The sequence below is a fragment of the Eschrichtius robustus genome, chromosome 2, assembly GCF_028021215.1.
Source record: "Eschrichtius robustus isolate mEscRob2 chromosome 2, mEscRob2.pri, whole genome shotgun sequence".
NCBI classification, from domain to species: Eukaryota; Metazoa; Chordata; class Mammalia; order Artiodactyla; family Eschrichtiidae; genus Eschrichtius; species Eschrichtius robustus.
This window is the reverse complement of record NC_090825.1, coordinates 117,045,995-117,067,309: the sequence shown is the minus strand read 5'-3', so window position 1 is coordinate 117,067,309 and position 21,315 is coordinate 117,045,995. Positions and strand designations below refer to the sequence as shown.

The window sequence follows — 21,315 nt, the reverse complement described above, 5'->3', positions numbered from 1 at the left end:
ACAGGCAGACGCGGGGCCTGGCCTGGCCGCAGCGCTCAGGGAGCTGTCACTGTCTTCCTGTCCTCAGAGTGTGTTCTGGGCTCGCTGCCACCCATGTGCCACACCTCCATGAGTTCTGCTCAGCCATTGGAGCAAGGGCAGCATTGCCTGCCACCTCCCGAGAAGGGATGCCCTGTCCTGGAGAGCCCCAGGGAGTAGGGAGCCCCTGCTTCTGTGACAGGTATTTCCCTTAGAACTGGACCAGGCATCAGGCAGTTGTCCCCTTTGGTCTTCAGGAGTGACTCCCTTGGGTTCTGGGAGGTGAGAAGTTGCTCTGAGTGAGCAGAGCCTGTGCTGAGACCCACTTTGGTGCCCTCCCTGGGCAGCTGCAGGGGGGAAGGAGGAGGGGGTCTCCATTCAGTGCACTGGTCTTGGGCTTCTCAGGGATGGGCCTAAGGTGTGCAGGTCCTCCCCTCCAGAACTAGGCTTGCATTATTGGGATGCAGTTGGGAAACCTCGGGTTCTCACTTTTTTCTTTTTCAGGCAAGCATTTTGTTAATGCCTATTTTGTACTTGTCAGCAGGCCAGGCATGTTCAAATGGTTCATCTCCATTTAATCCTCATAATAATCCTGGGGGTAGGTGGTCCTAGCCCCATTTTACAGAGGGAGCAACTGAGGCTTATTGAGGTTAGAGTCACAAAGTAAGTTCCAGAGATAGGTCTTGGAGCTTCCAATCAGCATTCCTGGACAATGATGCCTATTTTACAGGGTCTCTGTCTCTCACTAGAGTTCCCGCCAGAGCTGCAACATAAAAATGTCTTCAAAAGAGCACTGGACTGGGAGTTGGGAAGCTTCAACTGTGGTTGAGAATTTGGCCAAATTCCTTTCCTTTCCTGAATTTCTGTGTAATGCAGGAGAAAGGGTAGCAAGGTAGCCGGTGAGGTCTCTTTACTGGGAAAAGCCTAGGAGTTAAACACTGCCTACAGCCCAGTAGAGAGAAGAAACTAAGGGAATTTTAAAGGCCAGGCTATCTTCTCTTCTTCATAAAGAAAGCCTCTTTGCCCATTTCTGCTGGATGAGTGTGTCTAGGAGTCCTCTGTAAGGTAATGGACACTGTGGGTCTGCCCTGACCATACAAATGTGAGGCAGCTTAGTCTAGGTTCATGTAGTGTGGATGACCTCCAATCTGAGATCTGAAGGAATTCAGGGTGCCTATTTTCAGGATCAGAATTCATGGCTTTGGCTCAGTGAGCCACCCTCTTCTCCCACCCCACCATACACATCCTCGTGTGGGCACCTTGGAAGGCTGGCTAGTTAAGGGCACCCTTCCAATGTCAAGTTTGCAGGAGCTGAGCTGGTAGCAAGCCACATGGGCTTCAGCTGATAGGGCCGGGAAACGAGCAGCCGCAGAGCGTAGAGTATGCGTTGGGGCAGAGATGGGAGAGGGCTATGAGTAGAAGATGCCACGGGCCTCTCAGTGATCTCTTCCAGCATCTTCTACCCCTGTGAGAAAGTCCTTCTTGATGTCTAACTATAATCTTTCCTGCTGTCTTTTCTTCTCTGCTTTCTCTTGTTTCCTGCTTCCCAGTGGGCAGCTCTTCAGAATGCTTCTTTCAGGGAGTTGGCCGATCGGTAGATACCGAACAGACCAAAGGCCTAAGCTAGAGGACTTTTGGAGACCTGGGACACTGTGGAACGGGGGAATCATGGGGGATGATCATGCTCTGAAACAAGATATCAGGAGAAACCATGTCAGTGAGAAGCAACAGTCTTAAATCCCTGCTATGTAACTGGGTGGGTCTGATTTCAAACCTGGTAGGATGAGTGCTTAAGCCAACAGTGGCCTACAGAGCGGGAGGCCTCCCTCACAACTGCCCTCCAGGCCCATCTGAGGCTGCAGGGTCCCCCTCTTTTATGCTCAGAGTGCCCCTGCCAGGGAGAACACGGACACTGGGCAGCTGGAGAGGGGTCTTAGCCAGGGCGGAGCCACATTTGGTTGAAAGATTGGGAGGTGCAGACATGGAGAGTGTGAGCAAGTTATCCATTAAAATCTTCAGCTTAGACGGGGGAGGGAATCTGGAAAGTGGGAGGGAGAAAGGAGGGAACATTAATTAATTGGCTCCCCTGTCCCTGGCCACACATCCAGCAGCCCTATCTCCTCCTTGGCAAATAGCAGAAAGGGTACCCCTATACTCAAACCCAGGCCAGCGTGGGGAAACGGGCACAGGGGTGCCGGGTGGGACTGAACTGCAGGTGTGAACTCTGCCCCATGACTCACTGAGAATTCGTGGGGCCAATGCCTGGTATCCTTACCTGGGGCTGGGTTCCCCTCACCCCCCATTTTCCCTTATCCCAGGGGACTGGGGTAGGGGTGGCTGGTTAGCCTTGCCAGCCTTAGCAGCAGTGTTTGGGGGGAGGGGTGGAAAATAAGCTCACTCACATACCTGGGGTCCAGCCTCTGTGTGGCCCCGGGCACTGCCCTCCCTCTCTCTGGGCCTCAGGAAATGTGCTCTGCTCTCAGCTCTCACCTTCTCCACAGCAATGGCAGAGCCTCAGCCCTCAGGCCCTGTGTCTCTGAGAATCCTGAGAGGAGGAGAGCTATGGGATTAGGGTGGGAGGAAGGGGGAAAGCTGGCCCCAAAGAAACTGATAACCCCTGAAAATGCTGTGTTGTTTTGAAGAACGACTTAGGAATTTGATTCTAAGTAACTGGCCTTTTCCATGTGCCCCCTGAAAGTCCGGTCAGGGTTTGATGGAAAGTGTCCCTCTGTTGGAGCTCCCGTGTGAAGTGGACTCTGTGTCTGCCCACAGTAGGGCAGGGGACAGGCTTTGGTCTTCACGGGGATATGAAGGGGGATTAGCATCACTAGCTGAGCACTCTGGACACATCTCATTTGAATGGGTGCAAAAAATCCTTGCAAGGTCTTTCTCTTTCATCTTTCCCATCTCCTGCCTTTGGTGAAGATAGCGCCCAGACTTCTAGGATCAACTCCTGTCTTTAGGCTGTCCGGGGTCAGGTCAGAGGTGGTCACGCGCCTGCCTATGTGTACGTGGCTGAGCCACATCTGGCAGTTGTTTTTGGCAGCCTCTGCCTCTGGCCTTGGCCCCTGGATGACCCTGCTGAGCCGGGCACCTGGAGTGGTCCTCCTGGCCCTCTGGGGCTCAGCCTGTGTCTCACACTCCGCTCCGGCTCCCTGGCACCCCAGGGTTCATTAGGAGCAAGAACAACAAGCAGAGAGTGACTTTGTACTGCCCAGCAGGCTTTCATCCTGAGAGCTCAAAGCAGTTCACACCCCAGGACTTATAGGTCCTCAGCCCAGGTCCCAGACACTCAGCGGTGGGGACGAGGGGACAGAGAGCCCTGGTCTTTCCAGACTGGCCCAGCAGTGGGGCTGGGGGCACACAGTGAGTCACCCACTGTGGGGGAATCAAGTGGCCAGTAAGTCTGGGATAGAAGTAAAATTGGACCGAGGGCTTCAGGCTGCAAGCAAAGGGGATAGTCTCCTTTAAAAGAGTATGAGCTGGTGGGACTTCCCTGGTGGCACAGTGGTTAAGAATCCGCCTGCCAATGCAGGGGACATGGGTTCGATCCCTGGTCCGGGAAGATCCCACATGCCGCGGAGCAGCTATGCCCGTGCGCCACAGCTACTGAGCCTGCACTCTAGAACCCGCAAGCCACAACTACTAAGCCCATGTGCCACAACTATTGAAGCCCGCACGCCTAGAGCCCGTGCTCTGCAACAAGAGAAGCCACCGCAGTGAGAAGCCCGCGCACCGAAAAGAAGAGTAACTCCCACTCTCTGCAACTAGAGAAAGCCCACATGCAGCAACGAAGACCCAACGCAACCAAGAAATAAGTAAATAAATTGATAAAAGAAAAAAAAGAGTATGAGCTGGGCCCTTCCTTCCCTCAGGCCCTCTGGCCCCTGTGGGTTCTATGAGCCGCTGGAGGAAGAAGCAGCAGCTTCTTGGGAAGCAGAAGCCCTTGGACTCGGATATTGACTAGAATGCCTAAGTGATCCCCACTTCTGCCCTCTGCCCTTGGTGCTGGGAGCTTCAGGGCCAAGTCAGGCCAGCCCTGACCTTAGGGTGGTGACAGAGTGAGGAGTGTATGGAGGAAAAGGTGCTAGCCCAGCACTGGCAGGCCCTAGCCCTGGCCTCGGGTGGGCTTCCCAGCGTGGCTACCCATGCCTGGTTGTCAGCCCCACTCCCCCTTCTAAGTCTCCTCTGCATTCAAGCACACAAGGCTGGCCTGACAAACAGTTGGCATAGGGAAGAGACGGGTTTTTTTTAAATACTGGCAAAGCGCTGCCAGAACTTGAGCCTGGGGTCCATCAGAACCATGTGCCCACTGTGTTTTCCCACCATGCCTGAGCCTGTAGCACACCATTTATAACTTAGCAGGGGACAGTGCAGCCTATGCTTTCTGTCTTCCTCCAGCCCAGCCCTGGCCTAGCCATCCATCCATTCACCAAGACTTCCAGGTCGTGGCCACATGGGAACTATACACACTGCATGTGCTCTCATTCACTACAGTGTATTCAGTTCTGCAAACATTCACTGAGCTCCTCCTATGCAAATAAATATGCAAACATTCATCGAGCTCCTCCTGTGCAAATAAATCGCAGCTCCTGACCTCAAGAAGCTCAAGACAGATCCTTACAAAATACCTGTGATTGCAACCAAGTGTAAAGTCAGAGATCTGTATGTGATGAGGTATATGATGAGGAAAGGAATGATTTGTTCTCCTGGGAGGGTGTAGAGGAGGCTTCTCAGAGGGGTGACAATTGAGCTGAGCCTGGATGGTGAGGAGGAATTCACCAGGGTGAGAAAGGGCCTTCCAAGAGGTAGGAACGTTCCATACCCAACCTGCTTGGGGCTGGGGGGTGGGAGAGGAGCGGGGAGAAAGGAGGCAGCTATCATTTACTGAGCACTTAACTACGTGTGAGTCCTGGTTCTATAGAGATACTATTTTATCATCCCCACCTTACAGATGAGAAAACTGAGGCAGGGAGAGAGTCCACGACTGGCCTGTGATCCAGCATGACTTAATGGTAGCATGGGATCTTAGGCTCAGGTCTGCCCCCTCCACCCTGCCTCGCCATGCACAGTCCACCTGGCTCCGGGCTCTTCCATAGTCCGTGCCTCTCAAGACAAACCAGTGAAGGGCATAGGATGCTCTGTTGGTCCACTTGTTGGAGCAGGTCGTTCCCATCACACAACTGGTCAGATATTTACTTCCTGGGCTCTTGGGCAGGGTTTAAGGGTACAGAGATGGGCAGGTTGTGTCCCGGCCCTCACAAGGAGCTTGCAGTGTGACTGTGGCAGTAAGGTGTGAATAGGAACCGTGGATCACTGACAGAGGGGCAGCCCAAGGCCCTGAGGCTGTACCGACAGGCAGGAGCTCCTGGGAAGCCTGAGGTTATTATGGTCAAATCGTCTAAGCAGAAACCAAGCTCGGGATCCAGAGTCCAGCGAGATCTAGCACCAGTCTGGGTAGTTTTCTGGTCCTATGGAACCCCTTGTGCAAAAGGTGAATGTTTCAATCAGTGGGAACCTGGTTTAAAGCATAAACTTGGAACTTGCTAGTAATGCAAATTCTTGGGCCCCACCCCTGACCTTCTAAATCAGAAACCATGGGGATGGGGGCCAGCAGTTTTAGCAAGCCCTCTGGTTGACTGTGATGTGTGCTGAAGCATGAGAACCACTGGTTAAGCTGTGGTCCAGCCTCCCAGGGCAGAGCCCTGCAGAGGGCATGCCAGCCCCACGGCACCTGTGCCAGGCACCATGCTTGGGGGCTGTCAGGGGAATGGGGTTGCCACCTTGTGGGCTGAGAGAGATGGGGACAGACCTAGAGCTGCAAGGTCAAGCCTGGCAAGGGCTGACACAGAGTGGCAAGAAGAGAGACTCATTCCCATCAGAGGAATCTGGTCAGGCTTTCTGGAGGAGATGGGGTTGAGGTAGACCTTGGTGAAAGGAAGCACTGTGCTGGAGAGATCTAAAGAGGCTTGGCGTTCCAGCTGAGGAAACCACGTGAGCAAAAGGGGGCAACAGAGGGTGTTTGGGAAATAAAGTGCAATCCCAAAGATATGCTGCTGAACGTGGTGTGTAGGAGGGAAAGATCAACAGGGCCAAACGGGTTTTCTGAGTGTCAGGCTGGTGAGTTCAGACTTCTCTGAAACAGCACGGAGTGAAGTGTTCTGAGCAGGAGGCTGACCTGATCTCCCAGAGCCGCTCCTGAGGCATCGTCAGCCACCACCAGTTTGTGGCAGGATGCGCAAGGGGAGGACACGGCCAGGGCTCCTTCGACGGTCCCAGCCGATTAGTCAGGATGTGTGTATGGTGATGGGTGTGTACAGGGGGCATGAGCTTTGCCTTGGGATAGCTCACCAGCTGGCAACACTTTAGAAGGATTCTGGAGGTTTGGGCCTGGCCAAAGGTCTGTGACTTCTGGCCCAGTCAGGCAAGGCTGGATCTGAGCTCATGGGCCAGTCCCTTCACTGTACAGACGGGGAAACTGAGGCCCAGAGAAGTTCACACGCCACAAGGTAAAAGGTTTGGCAGCTACCGGGCAAGAAAGAGAGCGACAGCTTCCTGAGACACTGCCCCCTCCCGCCGACCACGGAGCCTCGGGTCTCAGTTCCCTGAGTGCACTGTGGTCTCCTGCCCTGGTCCTTTGAACCCTTTGCCTGGAACACTGTCTCCCTCCTCTTGGCCAACTCCTGTCACCCTTCAGGCCCAGCACAGGCTTTGTTCCCTCTGCAGAGCCCTCCCTGGCCCTCAGGGTGAGGAGGGAGGCTGAGGTGTATGGTCTGTGCCCTCACATCACCCAGCACCTCCCCATCACAGTACCAACCCCACTGTGTGGGCAATACCCCGCTCAGCTGGAATCCCCACCAGGGAGACCGTGTCACGTGACCCCCAGCACCTGACGTGTCCTGAGTGCCCGGTACATGCTTGAGCGAAAGAATGACGGAGGCCGTTATCAAGCTCTTTCAACCCTGTACCCAGACACCTGTGGCCCGTTCTCCTATTTGAAGAAGAGCAGTCTCATGGGAAGAGGCTGCCCTGGCTGAGCTTCCTGCCCACGGCCGGGGGCCCCTCAGCTGGCGAGCAGCCCGGTGGGCTGAGCAAGAGTAGTCCTCCAGGGAGGCCCCGATTGCACCATGTGCTCTGCTGTCCTGGGGCAGATGTTTTGGCTGAGGGGGAAGGAAGGGACTGAGTTGCGGAGGAGTGTTGGGTGGGAAAGGGCCCTGGGATTAGCCGTCAAGGGACCCCACCCTTCCTTGAGCGCTCACAGCAGTCTTGACCTGGGCCACAGTGAGGCACCCATCAGTCACAGCCCAGCTTTACATCACTAATTCATTTGTTCAGCCAGTGATCAGTGAGCGCCTACTCAGTGCCAGACGCCAGGAGTATGGCTGTGCTCCCACACATCCCCTCCCTGAGGGTCCCACAGTCTAGAAAGATAAGAACCCACTTTGCTCTGAGGTAGAAAGCCCAAAGTAGGGCAGGTGAAATGCTCAGGGAGTCTGTGCAAGGCAGAGGTTGCTCCTGGCTCGGTGGATTAGAGAAGGCCATGCCATCTGAGGTGATCTCGAGGGACTTAGATGAATAAGAAGGGCCAGTTCTTGAGCTATCTCTCTGTTCCAGGCACTGTGCTAAGTTCTTGACATACATTATCCCCATTTAATTCTCACCACAATCTTAAGAGGCGGGTGAGATTGTTCCTGTTTTACAGACAAGGGACTAAAGGCTCAGAGAGGTTAAGTAACTTGTCTAGTTATACAAGACACTGGGCAGAGCCAGAATGCAAGCCGAGACTGGTCTGACCCCCAGCCTGTGTGTCTGACACTCTCAACTGTGCTTCTGTGGGGAAAGACATGGCGGCGGAGCATGAGCACAGGGATGGAGGCAGGCAGAGGACAGAACAGGCACGCTTGGGGATCAGCCTGTGATTTGGTTTGCCTGGAATATATAATTCCTGAAGGGAACCGGTAGGGGAAAAGGCAGAGAGCTGTGTTTGGGAAGGGGCCATTCACTGACCAAGCAAGCTTCCCCTGAGGACCCTGGCTGCCAGCCAAGGAAGGCCCGTAGCCTTCCTTCTACAGACATCATGGAGCCAAGGAGGGTTTCGGAATGTCGGAGAGGCACACAGAGGTGAATCTTCCCAGAGTGGTACTCTGGGCTGGGGGAGCAATATAGCCTGAACCAGGGCGTGGCAGACGATGGAGGCTTAGGAGGGTGAGGTGTGGTGGAAGGTGATTGGTCTCCACCTTTGGGGAGAGACACAGAGTTGTCACAGATGACAAGGTGACTGAAAGCGGGAACTCAGGAGAAAGAGCAGTCTTGGGAGAGAAGATGGAGAAACTGGTTTTCCCCGTGCTGTTCGTGAGCTACTGACTGCAGATCCAGACAGTGATTTGTTTTAGGGTGAGTTCTTTCCAGCCCCCTGTGTCACTAGCCGGGACCACAAAGACCACAGCTCAGCCCTCCCAGACTCCAGAGTGCTTAGGCCAGGACTCTCCAAGGATAACTTGTGGGGCGGGTGGCCAGGCCTCTGGCAACGTGGGGGACCCCAGAACCCACTGAGGTATCTGCATTTGGTGAGCACGTGGGCCTGTATCCCTACCTGTATCAGGCCTGCTAAGACTTTTTCCCCTGAAACCCAACATTTCTTTGAATTCTTGTATTTTTATTTTATGTTAAAAATCCACATGAACTTGCAAGTGTACTCCATCATAGATCTGTTTGTTTTAATACAAAGGTGCTGCCTTTCCTTACTAATGAGCTTGGCAAACCCTTCAGAAAGAGGCCCTGAGGTCATCCTGTGGTTTTGCATGCATCCCAGGTTGAGAAGCCAGTCTTGTCTGGTGTATAAGGTGCCTCCCCTTTCCCCACCCCCACTTCATTTTCCCCTGACCTAGAGCTTCAGGAACAACTTTCTCCAGCCAGGCTGATGAGGTGGGAAGTGCAGACCTGTCCCAAAGGGGAAAGGGGCTCTGGGATCCCCCTCTGCGGCTCTCTTTCTCTCTGGGTTCCTCGAACAAGGGGTAGCCTAGTCCATCAGCAGCAGGCCTCCTCCAGAGGGTTCTCCGAGGCCAGGGCCTATCCTTGCCCAATGAGGAGCTTAAACAGAGTTGGGCAAATGGTAATGGCCTTGCAGGACTGTCATCTCTGTTGTCTCTACCTCTACCTGCAGCAGCCAAAGAGATGATAATCTCTTCCATCCCTCCATAGCTTTCTCTTGCCCCATTCCTCTAAAATAGGCAGAGTGTGGTTAACAGATGAGTCATCTGAGGCCCAGAAAGGCTAAACTACTTACTTAAGGGCGGACAGTTGGAAAATTGGGAGACCAGGACAAAGACCTGAACTACTGTGTCCTCGGTTACCACTCTTTCCTCTGTTATGCACGGCTTCCTCTGTGCCAACTCTAGTTGTCTGTGGTCTGTGCCCCGAGCACTGGTGAGAACCAGGGAGCCGTATGCCACCCCAGCAACTGGTGCCTCTGCTCTGTGAACCTGTGCAGTCTCCCCAGACATAGGTGACATCCCCCGCAGTCCCCCATCTCTGCTGCTCCTGACCCCATGTCTCAGCCCTGAACCTAGGTGAGGAACCGTGGCGTAGACCTGCCTGACTCCCGGGGCTGGGCATCTCTGTCTTGGGAGGGTCCCGAGGCGGCAGTGTTTCTGTCAGGCCGCCGGGCTCCTGGCAGAGGGGGCTGGGGGAAGGGAGGGGCATAGTGTTGGCCCTGGTGGTCAAGACAGGCCTGTTCTTGCCCTGCCCTCGCACTGTAGGGTTGGGTGTCGGTGGATGGGTGCTTCTGGATGGGCAGGCGAGGCTTTAAGGCAGGAACCATCTCAATTGGTCTTGGAGCTGCCAAGCTTTGTGTCCTCCTCCTTCCTCCCTTCCCCTCTCCTTACCCACCCCCCTGGACCAGCGTCTGCTCTCTCTAGCTCCCATCCCCAGCCAGCCCTGGCCCCTCTTCTCTACCTTGTAGCTGAGGTGTCAGGCACCTGGCCTGTTGAGCTAAGGGCCCATTAGGTCTGGGCTGGCTTTCACTCCACTCCCAGCCTCAGTGGAGCCCATGGCAGCGGCCACGTTTTCTTGCTTAGCACCGTATCCCTGATGGCTGGTAGGTGGCTGGTACATCATAGGGACTGAGGTGGATATTTGTTGGATGGTGTGAGAAGCGGGCAAGGCAAGCCCAGGAACCAGGCTGGGCCTGGTTGGCTGAGGAAAGGTGGCTCAGGGAAAGCCAAGAGGCCCAGCAGGGACACACTCCCTTTGGGAGGCCTGGCCTGTGGGTATCAAATGGCTTTTCCGCAGGCTCCGGGGAGGATACCTGATGGCCGGTTTCAGAGTAGGCCCTCTGTGCTCACTTAAACCAGCTGTGTTTTTAGTTGTTGTTGTTTCTTCTTTCTTTCTCATTTGAACCTGGAGTCTGTAATTAACCTCCCATAGGTCACGGTCACTTTCTGGGTGGGGGAGGGGTAGGGAGGGGGCTGGCCCACAGCCCATCAGCAGCAGGACAGTGGGAGACTTTGATGCCAGGCAGGCTGGCCGCATTGTCTCCAGGTGTTGCCCTGCAAAGGGGACTGCTCAGCCTTAGTCATGAGGTGAGGACCATTAACCCTTTTAGGAGTCCGCTGCCCCTGCGCCCTGGTTGTCGGGAGGGAGGCCGGGCCTGGTCCGCCTGGCTGGGCTGCCTGGCCCTGTCCCAGGCGTCTGTCTTGCTCTCAGATCTCTGCAGGCTCCGCACCCACCGCCCACTGCCGAGAGGAATGAGGTCAAGCTGCTGGCAGCAGCGGTACTGCCTGGCCTCGGGGCTGGGATGTGGGAAAGGAGCAGCCCTGGTTGTTCTTACTGTTGTTGTTCTCTTCAGTGAGGTGCTTTCTGGGGATTCCCTGCCACACAGATGCGGGCCAGATGCCCTGGCTTGGCATCGGGTGATGAGAAAGCAGAAGCCCCCAGATTAACCATGGCCCAATTCATGACAACTGAGATGTGTCTTAAGGTTTTACGGGATCCCTTATCAAGGGAGATCTTTTTGCAGAGACCTGGGTCATCCCTGAGAGACCTTCCTCTTGTTGTTAGAAAGCTGCCAAAAGAGCTCTCCCCACACGCCCACACCCCTACTCCAGAGAGCCCTAGTCCTGCTGCTTAGGTGGGCCCTAAGCAGCAGGACTGGGAAGGGAACGGGACGAAGTGACCTCTCAAGGAGGATGGGAGCTCAGTAGACAGGGCTTGGTCTGAGGAGACACTAGGGGCGGTGAAGGGCGGGCTGACCAACACCCTAGGGCCACCTAGGCCATCAACTTGCTGTCTGCCCCCGCCCCCGGGGGGCAGCAGCAGCCCCGGGGAAGCAGGGTATTGGGAATCTCCACCCACTTCTTCTGAGCACAGATCTTCCTCTTGCTTCTACCTGATGCCTCTCGTCTGTCCGCTCTCCTGTGTGCTGGGCCTTTAGGGTCCCCTCTCTGTGTGGGGAAATAAGCACAGACCCTCAGGACTGAGAGCCCTCCCTTTGGCTGCAAAGCTGAATTTATAGAGAAGTTTATGGCCGTATTGTTAACATTAGCAGAAGGTTGGAGATAACCGAACAAATTCCTCTGAACAACGGAGTATTATGCAGCCTTTAAAATGATTTAGATCTGTATTTCTAGATTTGGGGAAATGTCTTTATAATACGTTAACCAAGAAAAGTAGGCTATAAAACGTTTTCAAGGGAAAAGTCTTGCAGGAAGTATTTGAAAATGTTGACAGTGGTTTTCTCTCTGGTGGTAATTGAATGGATTTAAATGTGCTTTTCTTTTTCCTTACTTGAACTGTGCAATTTTTTTTTAATAAATTTATTTATTTATTTATTTAGTCTTTGGCTGAGTTGGGTCTTCGTTGCTGTGCACAGGCTTTTTCTAGTTGTGGCGAGCCAGGGCTACTCTCCATTGCGGTGCGTGGGCTTCTCATCGCGGTGGCTTCTCTTGTTGCTGAGCACGGGCTCTAGACACGCGGGCTTCAGTAGTTGTGGCACGTGGGCTCAGTAGTTGTGGCTCACGGGCTCTAGAGCGCAGGCTTAGCAGTTGTGGCGCACGGGCTTAGTTGCGCCGCGGTTTGTGGGATCTTCCCGGACCAGGGCTCGAACCCGTGTCCCCTGCATTGGCAGACAGATTCTTAACCATTGCGCCACCAGGGAAGCCCACAATGTGCAATTTTTCTACAACAAAAATGTATTTCTTATGTAACAAAACAATAACAGAGAGGCACAAGCTAAGCTCCTTGGTCGGTAGGAGTGGTTGCTCCATACGGGGCTAGATCATTTCTGTCTGGGACAGCACAGGACCTGGCACATAGTAACACTCAGTAAACACAGGTTGACTGACTACGGGGTGAGAGCCTACCCACTGGGTTGCTTCAGCTCTTGTCCTGACAGATCCCATCCACCCCAGGAAGACTGTTTCTCTGTTTGGTTCAGCTCTGACCCCAAGACACTCTAGGGACACGGTACAGTGGTCTCCATACCTCACACTAGCATTGCATTTTGGGCCCTGGGCTATAAAAGGGACCCAGACAATACCGGACCCGGCTCAGAGATGGTGCCCAGGCTGGGGCTAGAGCTGGCCCACTCATGTCTGAGGCCTGGTAAGCTCTATCTTCAGCTCCTCAAAGGTCTGCTGTGTCAGCAGCCTCTTAGCCTTGTCCCAGGTGTCCCCAGGGTCTGGTACTGAATCCAATGGGATGCAGTGGGAGAAGCAATGGTGGCTCAGGATAAGAACGAGCTTAAAATGCAGAAAGTAAGGTAAGATCAAGTCATTCCCCGACTTATAAGCCTCTGATACCTCCCATCACATCTATAAAACTCCAGGGCTGTCTTATGCAGGTTGCCCACGCTCCTCACTGCAGAAAGCCTGACAGGGCTCCAGGCCCAGGAGTGAGGGTACAGAGGTCCTCTGGGCAATGTTCCCAGTGCCACCTGCGGGGCGTTCTTCCTGGGCTGCCGCCCCTCTCTCCAAGGGACTTGCTTGAAGTGAAAAATGCAGCCTGTTCGCAGGGTCCCATTCCTTTTCAAAACACACATCCTTGGCTTTCAAAGAGCCGTGAACTAAGATATCTGTGAACAGGGACCAGGACTGGATGCTGCTAGAGCAGGAGACATAGGCTTTCAGTATCTCAGATGATGCTTGTGAGGAAATGTTAAGAGACAGAAAAGAAGACTCTTCGTAACGAACACAGCATGATTGAAATGTATGGTTGTTTTTATTGTCATCCTTTAGCCCAGTGCTGTCTAACAGGAATGTAATGCGATCCACATATGTAATATAAAATTTTCTAGTAAGCACATCAAAAGTGGCGGGGGGAGGCAAAACAAACCCAGACTTTTCGTCCTAGCTCACACAGCCTCATGTCAGTCACCTGGGCCTACTTCTCCAGGCTCCCCTGCCTTCCAGAATCTTCTAGCCACCTGGGTCTTTTTTTATCCCTTGAACTCACCAAGCTCATTCACCCCTCAAGGCCTTTATCCAGGAGCTTATTACTGCCTCATATTTCCTGAGATTGTTTGCTATTATCTACTCTCCTCACTCTAATGCAGGCTCCCAAGAGCAGGAAGTTTATCTGCCTTGCTCACCACTGTACACTCAGGGCCTGGAACAGTGCCTGGCATATCATAGGGTGAATGAATGGGGAAAAAGTGAACTGGATGGGGTTGTTCTGAAGTGAGTGGACTGTCACTCGGGTCAGGTCACACAAGGTTCTCACTAGGTGGGGTGGCTCCTTGTGATCTGAAATGCTGTCCTGGGGTTCCCATTGGTGGCAGGGAACGACCTTGAAGCCCCCAGTTCCTCGGGCCCTCTGAACTGGGGTCGTGCCTGCTGTTTCTGGGTCAGTCTCTGTGTAACCATTACCACCACCATTAAGCAGTGGCCTCGGGCTCAGGGCACAGGGCGCCACGACTTGTCAGGAAGCACCATCTCCTCCCACCAGGTATTCCACCACCCCCGCCCTGGCTCATTGGGAGGAAGGGGACCTGGGTTTGGGAGGGTGGGGTCAGGGGGCTCCCTCACCTCAGAACTTCAGGAAAGGTCAACACTCTCCAAGCAGGGGAAGGAGGCACCTTAGAACTTGAGAAGAGCTCTCTGTGTCCCCAGTTCACGAGGAGGGGGAGGAGCCTAGTTGCAGGTCACCAGGTGACCGAGAGGTTAGCTCACTGGGTGTCAACCCAACCTTGGAGCAAAGCCTCCTGTGAAGATGTGTTCAGCTTGCAGCCAGCTGTCAAGCTCTACACTTACAATACGTGCTCTTGCCTAGAGTATGTTACATATTTATTATATATTTTTAAAACCCACATACCCGGACCCATCCTCACAGGTCCTGCTTCAGAATGTCCAGAACAATGTCCCTGGCACTGACACACTTTTTAAAGCTTCCCATATGGTTCTCATTAGCATCTAGGGTTGATAACTATCGATAAGGGGTGACTGGGGCCCCGAGAGCAAGCAGACGGAGGACGGTGGGGTGTAGGTAAGGGGGAAGGATGCTGAGGCAGGGCTTCAATCACACTAGAATAATGAAGTTCCAGAAAGTCCCAAAGATTGATAGGTTGATACACATAAAATCTCTGAGTGTCAAAAAACAAACAAACAAACAAACCCCAAAACAATAAACCAGCATTTAAAAATGTAAGAAGCAGGTAATTGGGGAAAAACATTGTAGCAAAAGGTGAATAGCCTTACTATTTATAAAGAACTCTTACAGATCAGTAAGATGAGCACCCAATAGAAAAACAAGAGTACAGACAAGAACAGGCAATTCAAAAAGAAGAAATACAATGAGCCAATACACTTACGAAAAGTGGTCAGCCTCACCAGGAATCAAATAAGTGCAAATAAAAACAACAAAGAGGCGTTATCTTTTGCCTAGCTAATTGGCAGAGATTAAATATACATGATAATACCTCATGTTGGTGAGGGTATGGAAAAAACAGGCACCATCGTTCAGTGGTGGGAGTGCAAATTGGTGCAACCTTTCCAGAACGCAGTTTGGCAACGTGTAAAGCTGAAGAAGATTGTACACTTTCTGGCGCAGCAATTCCACTTTTAGGAAGATTGCCTTAGGAGATAATTGTGGATAATGATAACAGTAATAGCTAACCTTTATTAAATACTCTGTGCGTGCCAGGCTCTACATCCCTTATCTCATATAATCCTCAGTCATCATCCCATGAGGTAGGAGCTGTTTTTATCACCTGTGTTTTACAGATGAGGAAACTGAGGCACAGAAGGATTAAGGCAATAGGCTGAGGACACAGAACTAACAAATAGCAAAGCCTGGGTTTGAATACAGGCAGTCTGAGTCAGGAGCCTCACTGCCCGTACAGCAGTATACACTGGATATGTGCAAAGGTTGATGTGCACTGGATATATACACTGGATGAAGCTGCAAGGGTGTTCCTCTGGGCTTGTCTGTGATGGGGTGTGGTGAGGCAGGGGAGAATGTATGCTGAATGCTCCACAATAGGAATTGGTTACATAAGTTCTGATTCACCCATTCAGGAATATTATGCAACCGGGAAAATGGTGCTATAGGGAAAAAATGTGTGTGTAAATACTAGGGGCTTTTGTTTATGCTTAAAAGGTCTCTGAAAGGATGTAAAAGGAACTGATAAAATTGATTGCCTTCTAGAAAGGCAACTGTGTGGCCTTGGTCCGAAGTTAGAGGGAGATCTGTTTTTTAAGCCACATACCCCTTTTCACTTCTTGAATTTTGAATCATGTGAATATATTCTCTATTAAAATATTTATATATCTATAAATACATACACACATAAGTTGTTATGTTATAGAACTTATTCCAGATAATAGCATTTCAAGGAAATAAAGTCAAGGGTTTCCCAAAAAAGCTCCAAGACCCTTACTTGGGGAATCATACTGAAGTCAATGAAGATACATCTTTAATGTTTACCCACATATTTCCCAAACTGATTTGCTCATGGAACCATTTTCTTAAGTAGTATCTATTATCCTCTTTCTGGATATGCCTGTCCTATAGAAGTCAGTTTGCAAAATGTTATTAATACTTAATGCCAAGGTGAAAGGCTTACAGTGTTTCATTACATGAAAGAAACATGTTACTGGCACTGATCCCACTTTGTTTAAAAATAGATGTGTAGGTGCATGTGTGTGTTTTAAATACTTGTAAGTACTAGGATAATGGATGATTTTATTTTTTTTATTTTTTTTTATTTTTTTAAATTTATTTATGTTATTTATTTATTTTTGGCTGCATTGTGTCTTCATTGTTGCACGCGGGTTTTCTCTAGTTGCGGCGAGCAGGGGCTACTCTTCGTTGCGGTGCGCGGGCCTCTCACTGCGGTGGCTTCTCTTGTTGTGGAGCACGGGCTCTAGAGCGCAGGCTCAGTAGTTGTGGCGCACGGGCTTAGTTGCTCCGCGGCATGTGGGATCTTCCCGGGCCAGGGCTCGAACCCGTGTCCCCTGCGTTGGCAGGCGGATTCTTAACTGCTGCGCCACCAGGGAAGCCCATGATTTTATTTTCTTTTATCCATTTGTATTTTCGAATTTTCTAAAATGAACAAAATCATTTCACAAGCACCATTTTTTTGAATCTATGTACTATATTTTTTAAGGCTTTGGGAGCGCTTTCTCTCCATGCTCCCTCTGCCCCTGTACCCCACGCTCATCTACTCCCTACTAAAAGCAGCAGCCCAGGGTTAGGTTCAGTGAGGGGCCCCTGTAGCCAGGCCCTCTCACCTGTCTTTATCCAGAGCCAGCTCGAGCTGTGACTCTGAACTCGTGGGGGAAGAACCAATGGCCTAGACAGGGTCAGTCAGTCCCCAGACAACTCTCTGGCCCCAGCAGACCCTCCCTTCAACCAGTTTCTCTGTTCCTCAAAGAGAGCCATTGAGGCTGCAAAAGCAGACACCGGCCTGCTACCAGCCTGACACATTGCAAATCCAGATACCTGGGCTCTGTGGCTGCCTGGCTGGGTGACCTTGGCCAAGTTTCTTAACCTGAGTCTCATCTTCACCCTTTATGTCAGCATGACACTTGCCTTACAGAGCTCGGTGGCCAAATGAGAGCACACACAAAGGCACTGGGTATCCTTTACAGGGCTGTCCCAGTGGAAATTATCACACACCCCAGCAGGGAGCATGGACTTGCCATCACTGTCCTAAGAACAGAGTACTTTTTCCTTTTCTTTTTTTAGGTTGTTAGAGGGAGGGGGGCAAGGAGATGAAACATGGGAGACCGGGGCAGGCGGAAATAGAATGGTGTTCAAGAAAAATGGGAGAAGCCTCTTAGCTTGGCATTTGCAGCCCTGCAGCCCTGTGCCCAGCAGTGTAGCCCCAGGCCCCATCCCCCACACAGCCACACCACTTCACCCATTCAGGGCAGCTCACCTTGCTGCCCATGTGCGATTCTGATAAACCACAGCCAGGACCCACCTCCCTCCCTTCTAGCTCCCCCATCCTTTAGCTCTCAGCTGAGTTAGCTCCTCCCCCAGCCTGGGTCGGGGACACGCCTCTGGGCTTCAGCACCCCCAGGCCTCCATAAACCGCGCTGTGATGTCAATGCCAGGTTCCAGCTCCTCTGCCAGACTGAACTTCCTGAGGGCAGGAGCTGTGTCTGTCATTTTGGTCCACTTGTGTCCTCTGGGCCCAGCATAGGCCTGGGGGTCTGCGACAGGAATTAGATCATGAGCACTGAAGTCAAGGAGACCGGGGTTTGAATTCCAGTTCCAGCCCCTTGGGGAGGTGACTTCACCACTCTGAGCCTCAGTTTTCCCCATCTGTAAGTGGGTTTAATCATTGCAATGAACTCACAGGGTGATTTTCATCAGCTAATGTGTATCAAGCTCTGAGTACCATTCCAGGCATGAAGGAAAACTCTCCATAGGCGGTACCCACACTGACATCATCGCAGACCCTCTGTGAAGGCTTGTTGATTTGAACGAGGAAACGACACCAGGAGGGGTGGCTCCCCGGGCTCACCCTCTACCCCACGCCCCAGGACAGTGGCCCTTCCCCTGCTGCGCGTGCTTGGCGCTGCCCCACCACCAACACGCTCACCTCCTGCCTTGTATCCCCACAGCCGCCCGGCCCAAGCTGAAGAAGATGAAGAGCCAGACGGGACAGGTGGGTGAGAAGCAATCACTGAAGTGTGAGGCAGCAGCCGGTAACCCCCAGCCCTCCTACCGCTGGTTCAAGGACGGCAAGGAGCTCAACCGCAGCCGCGACATTCGCATCAAGTACGGCAATGGCAGGTGAGCGACATCCCTCCCTGCATCCACCCAGCCGCCCCCCATCCTCCCTCAGAAGGAGGGGCCTGAGCTGGGAAGAGCCCAGGGCTGTGCCCCCAGATCCACCCATGGAACCAGTTCCAGTCCCCCCTCTTTTGTGGCGCCCAGTTTCTCCTTGCAGCTCCAGCCCCTCTGGTGATGCTGCCCCAGCGTCTTGCAGACGGTACCTGCTTAAGTAAAGCGTCCCTGGATGGTTGAAGGCAATTTGATTGTCCAAGTCAGCTTTAACTGTGGAGTCCCATCTTGTGCGTAAAACTTCTCAAAGGACCTGCCACAGGGTCGGAAAGCCCACCATTGGGCAGCCTTCGGTGAAGGACTCTGCCTCTAGAATGTGTCTGGGAGGGCACGTGTGATGATGGGCTGGTTCCTCAGCTCAGCAAGCTGTCACTGGGCAGACAGCCAGGTGAGGGAAAGGCACAGGGCTTTGACTGGTGTCGGAGGAGTCTATCTCAGACAGGTCCCCCGTGACGTGGAAACTGACTTTAGTCTTTGAGTCAGTGCTCCAGGGACGAGAATCTGAAGCTCTAGGGTCTCTGGGCTGTGGAAGGTGGCCTCGCTTCCATCTTGGATTGGCCAGACAGGGGGCTCCAGGCACCAGAGAAGCCAAGAGTCCAAGGGCAGCCCCTCACCTCTCTCCTGAGGGGCTGTGAGAAGGCAGGACAAGCCTGACCTCTGTTCTGCGGGCCCTGAGGGCCCCGTGGGCTTCCCTCTCTGGCTGAGGCACACCCCAGCCTTTCCTGCCCCTCCAGAGGAGCTATCATTTCCTCCTCACCCCTGCAAAGTGCAAGTGAAGATGATTTTAGAGGACCCTCCAACCTGCCCGACAACAGAAAGTGATGGAAAAAGGGTCTGGGCTCAGGCTGCTCCTGGTTCGCCGGCTGACCCCGGATGTACACATCCTGCCCTCAGGCCTTAGTCTCCGAAACCTGTGAAGGAGGAGGTGGGGGTCAGGGGTCACGGGTCTGGGCAGGGCTTCCAGTTTTCTGACTCTCTTTCTAAGCACGGGGAGCAAAGACGGGACTGGTCACCCTGGAAAGTGGTCCAGGCAGAAAACAGAAAGTAATTTAAGAGGATTTGGTACAGATCAAAGGTTTATGGCTGAAAGAACACTGCTTCCTAAGGGAACTTGGGAGGGGGGGTCTGGGGTGTCACCAGTCTACAGAGTTAGCAAGAAATTCAGGTTGCCCATCAAGCCCACCTTCTGAGGCCACCTCACCCCTTCTCCCCGCCAAGCCTGGCTCCGAGCTGGAGAGAGGAGTGGACAGGCTTCTACAGCTTTGGGGGCCCCGTCTCCCCTTCCCCCTACTTCACTGAGACAGCAGAAGTCGGGAGACGGGGTGCTCCTTGCCGGCCGCATTACTCTTAAACAGTCCACAACATGGCCCATCCTCATCCCCATTCCTGATCCGCACGTGGCCCTCACACTCACCCACATCCTCCTGCACACACAGAGCCCTTGTGCCACCAACAAACTCCTTTCTTTGGTGACTTCAGCCTCTCTCTCTCTCTCCCCCAACAAACCACTAACATCGCTTCTCTTCTAAAAGCTTTCCCTCCACGTTGCCGCCTCCCGTTCCTCCTCCGGCTGTTGCCCCATCTTGCTCCTTCCCTCGATCACCACGTGGAGGGAGTTTCACGCCCACTGACTCCACACAGCTCAGCCTCCACTCCTCTTTGCTCTGCAGGAATCTGCCCTGTAAATACAACCCCAGCTCTCTCTGCAGCTGTGGCTCTTGACAGACCCTGTGACCTCAGAGTTTCCCGGCCGCCAGGCCTCTCAGCAGCCTTTGGCATGGGTGCCACCTGCTTCCTTGCCCCTGTGGTCCTCCTGCTGGTCCTCTTGTGCCTCTGAGCACCCTCTCTCAGGCGTCATGAATGCTGGGACTTTGCTGTGTTTGGGGCTTCACTCTTCTCCCCTCTCCACCGGTAGGTGATTTCACCCTCTTATATTTGATGACCCCAAGCCTCCATCTCTAGTTTGATGGCCTTTCTTTTTCCAGACCCATGCTGCCAGGTAAACACTTAGTTACCACCCCTGAGATACCCCACAGATCTTTTTTTTTTTTTTTTTTTTTGGCGCATTTTTTTTTTTGCAGCATTTATTCCCAGGCCATAAGTTTTTGTTTCTTCAGTTTCTTCTGGATATCCTTTTCTTCTGTGCAACCTCCTCTTCTGGTTTAGGAACAATCTGTTCTTTTTCAGTAAGAATCATCTCAATGTGGCAGGGAGAGCTCATGTATGGGTTGATCCGACCATGAGTTCTGTAAGTCCTGCGCCGCATCTTGGGGACTTCATTCACCTGGATGTGCTCAATGACCAGAGAATCTACATCTAAGCCCTTAAGTTCAGCATTACTCTCTGCACTTTTGAGCAGGTGCAGTAAAAATTCAGCACTCTTCTTGGGCCACCGACCCTGCTTCCAGCCCCCCTGTTTGGCCTGGGCACACCTACCAGCTTCACCATTGTAATGATGGAATAGCACAGGTTACTTTTGTAAAGTGACATCCTTCAGATACTTGGTGGCTTTTCGGATATGCATACCCTTAATGGCCTGGGCAGTTTCACGAGTGTTCTTAAAGTGAACACGAAGATTTGAACCTCTATGATTTGCATGATTTTTGTGGGGTTTTCTGGGTCAATAGTGAATTTTTAGAAGTCACCTCAGGCTGCTTACCGGAAAAGTTCCACAGACATCTCTAACCCAGAATGGCCCAGTCTAGCCTCTCCGCCTTGCCCCTTGTGCTCTCCTCTCAGCTGTGGCAGAAGCAGATTGCCCGCTGGCCGGCACCTGCCCCCCTGCCGTCCCCTCCAGGTGGATACCCCGTCTCTGGAAGGAGGCACCCTGCTCCCTGCTCACTTCTGCTCTCCCTGCCTCTAGCCTCTTTTCCTCCACGGTCTCACTCTTGACCACGCCCCACCTTTTCTGGGCCACAGGCCCCTTTGTGAATTCATTTCTGTATCTCACATACATGTGCTGAGCAACAGTTGTACGCCAGGCACTCTATCAGAGGCTGAAGATGCACC

The 21,315-nt window shown here is 52.7% G+C and overlaps 1 protein-coding gene across 5 annotated transcripts in view; it reads left to right on the top strand.

The window, feature by feature from the left end:
* Positions 1–21,315, top strand: part of NRG2 (neuregulin 2) — a 179,122-nt gene that overhangs the window by 121,905 nt on the left and 35,902 nt on the right. For all 5 annotated transcript variants that reach the window (XM_068534506.1, XM_068534505.1, XM_068534503.1 and 2 more), the window contains exon 2: positions 18,084–18,255. In XM_068534506.1, the coding sequence (XP_068390607.1) occupies positions 18,084–18,255 (172 nt within the window). The remainder of the gene's footprint in view (positions 1–18,083; positions 18,256–21,315) is intronic.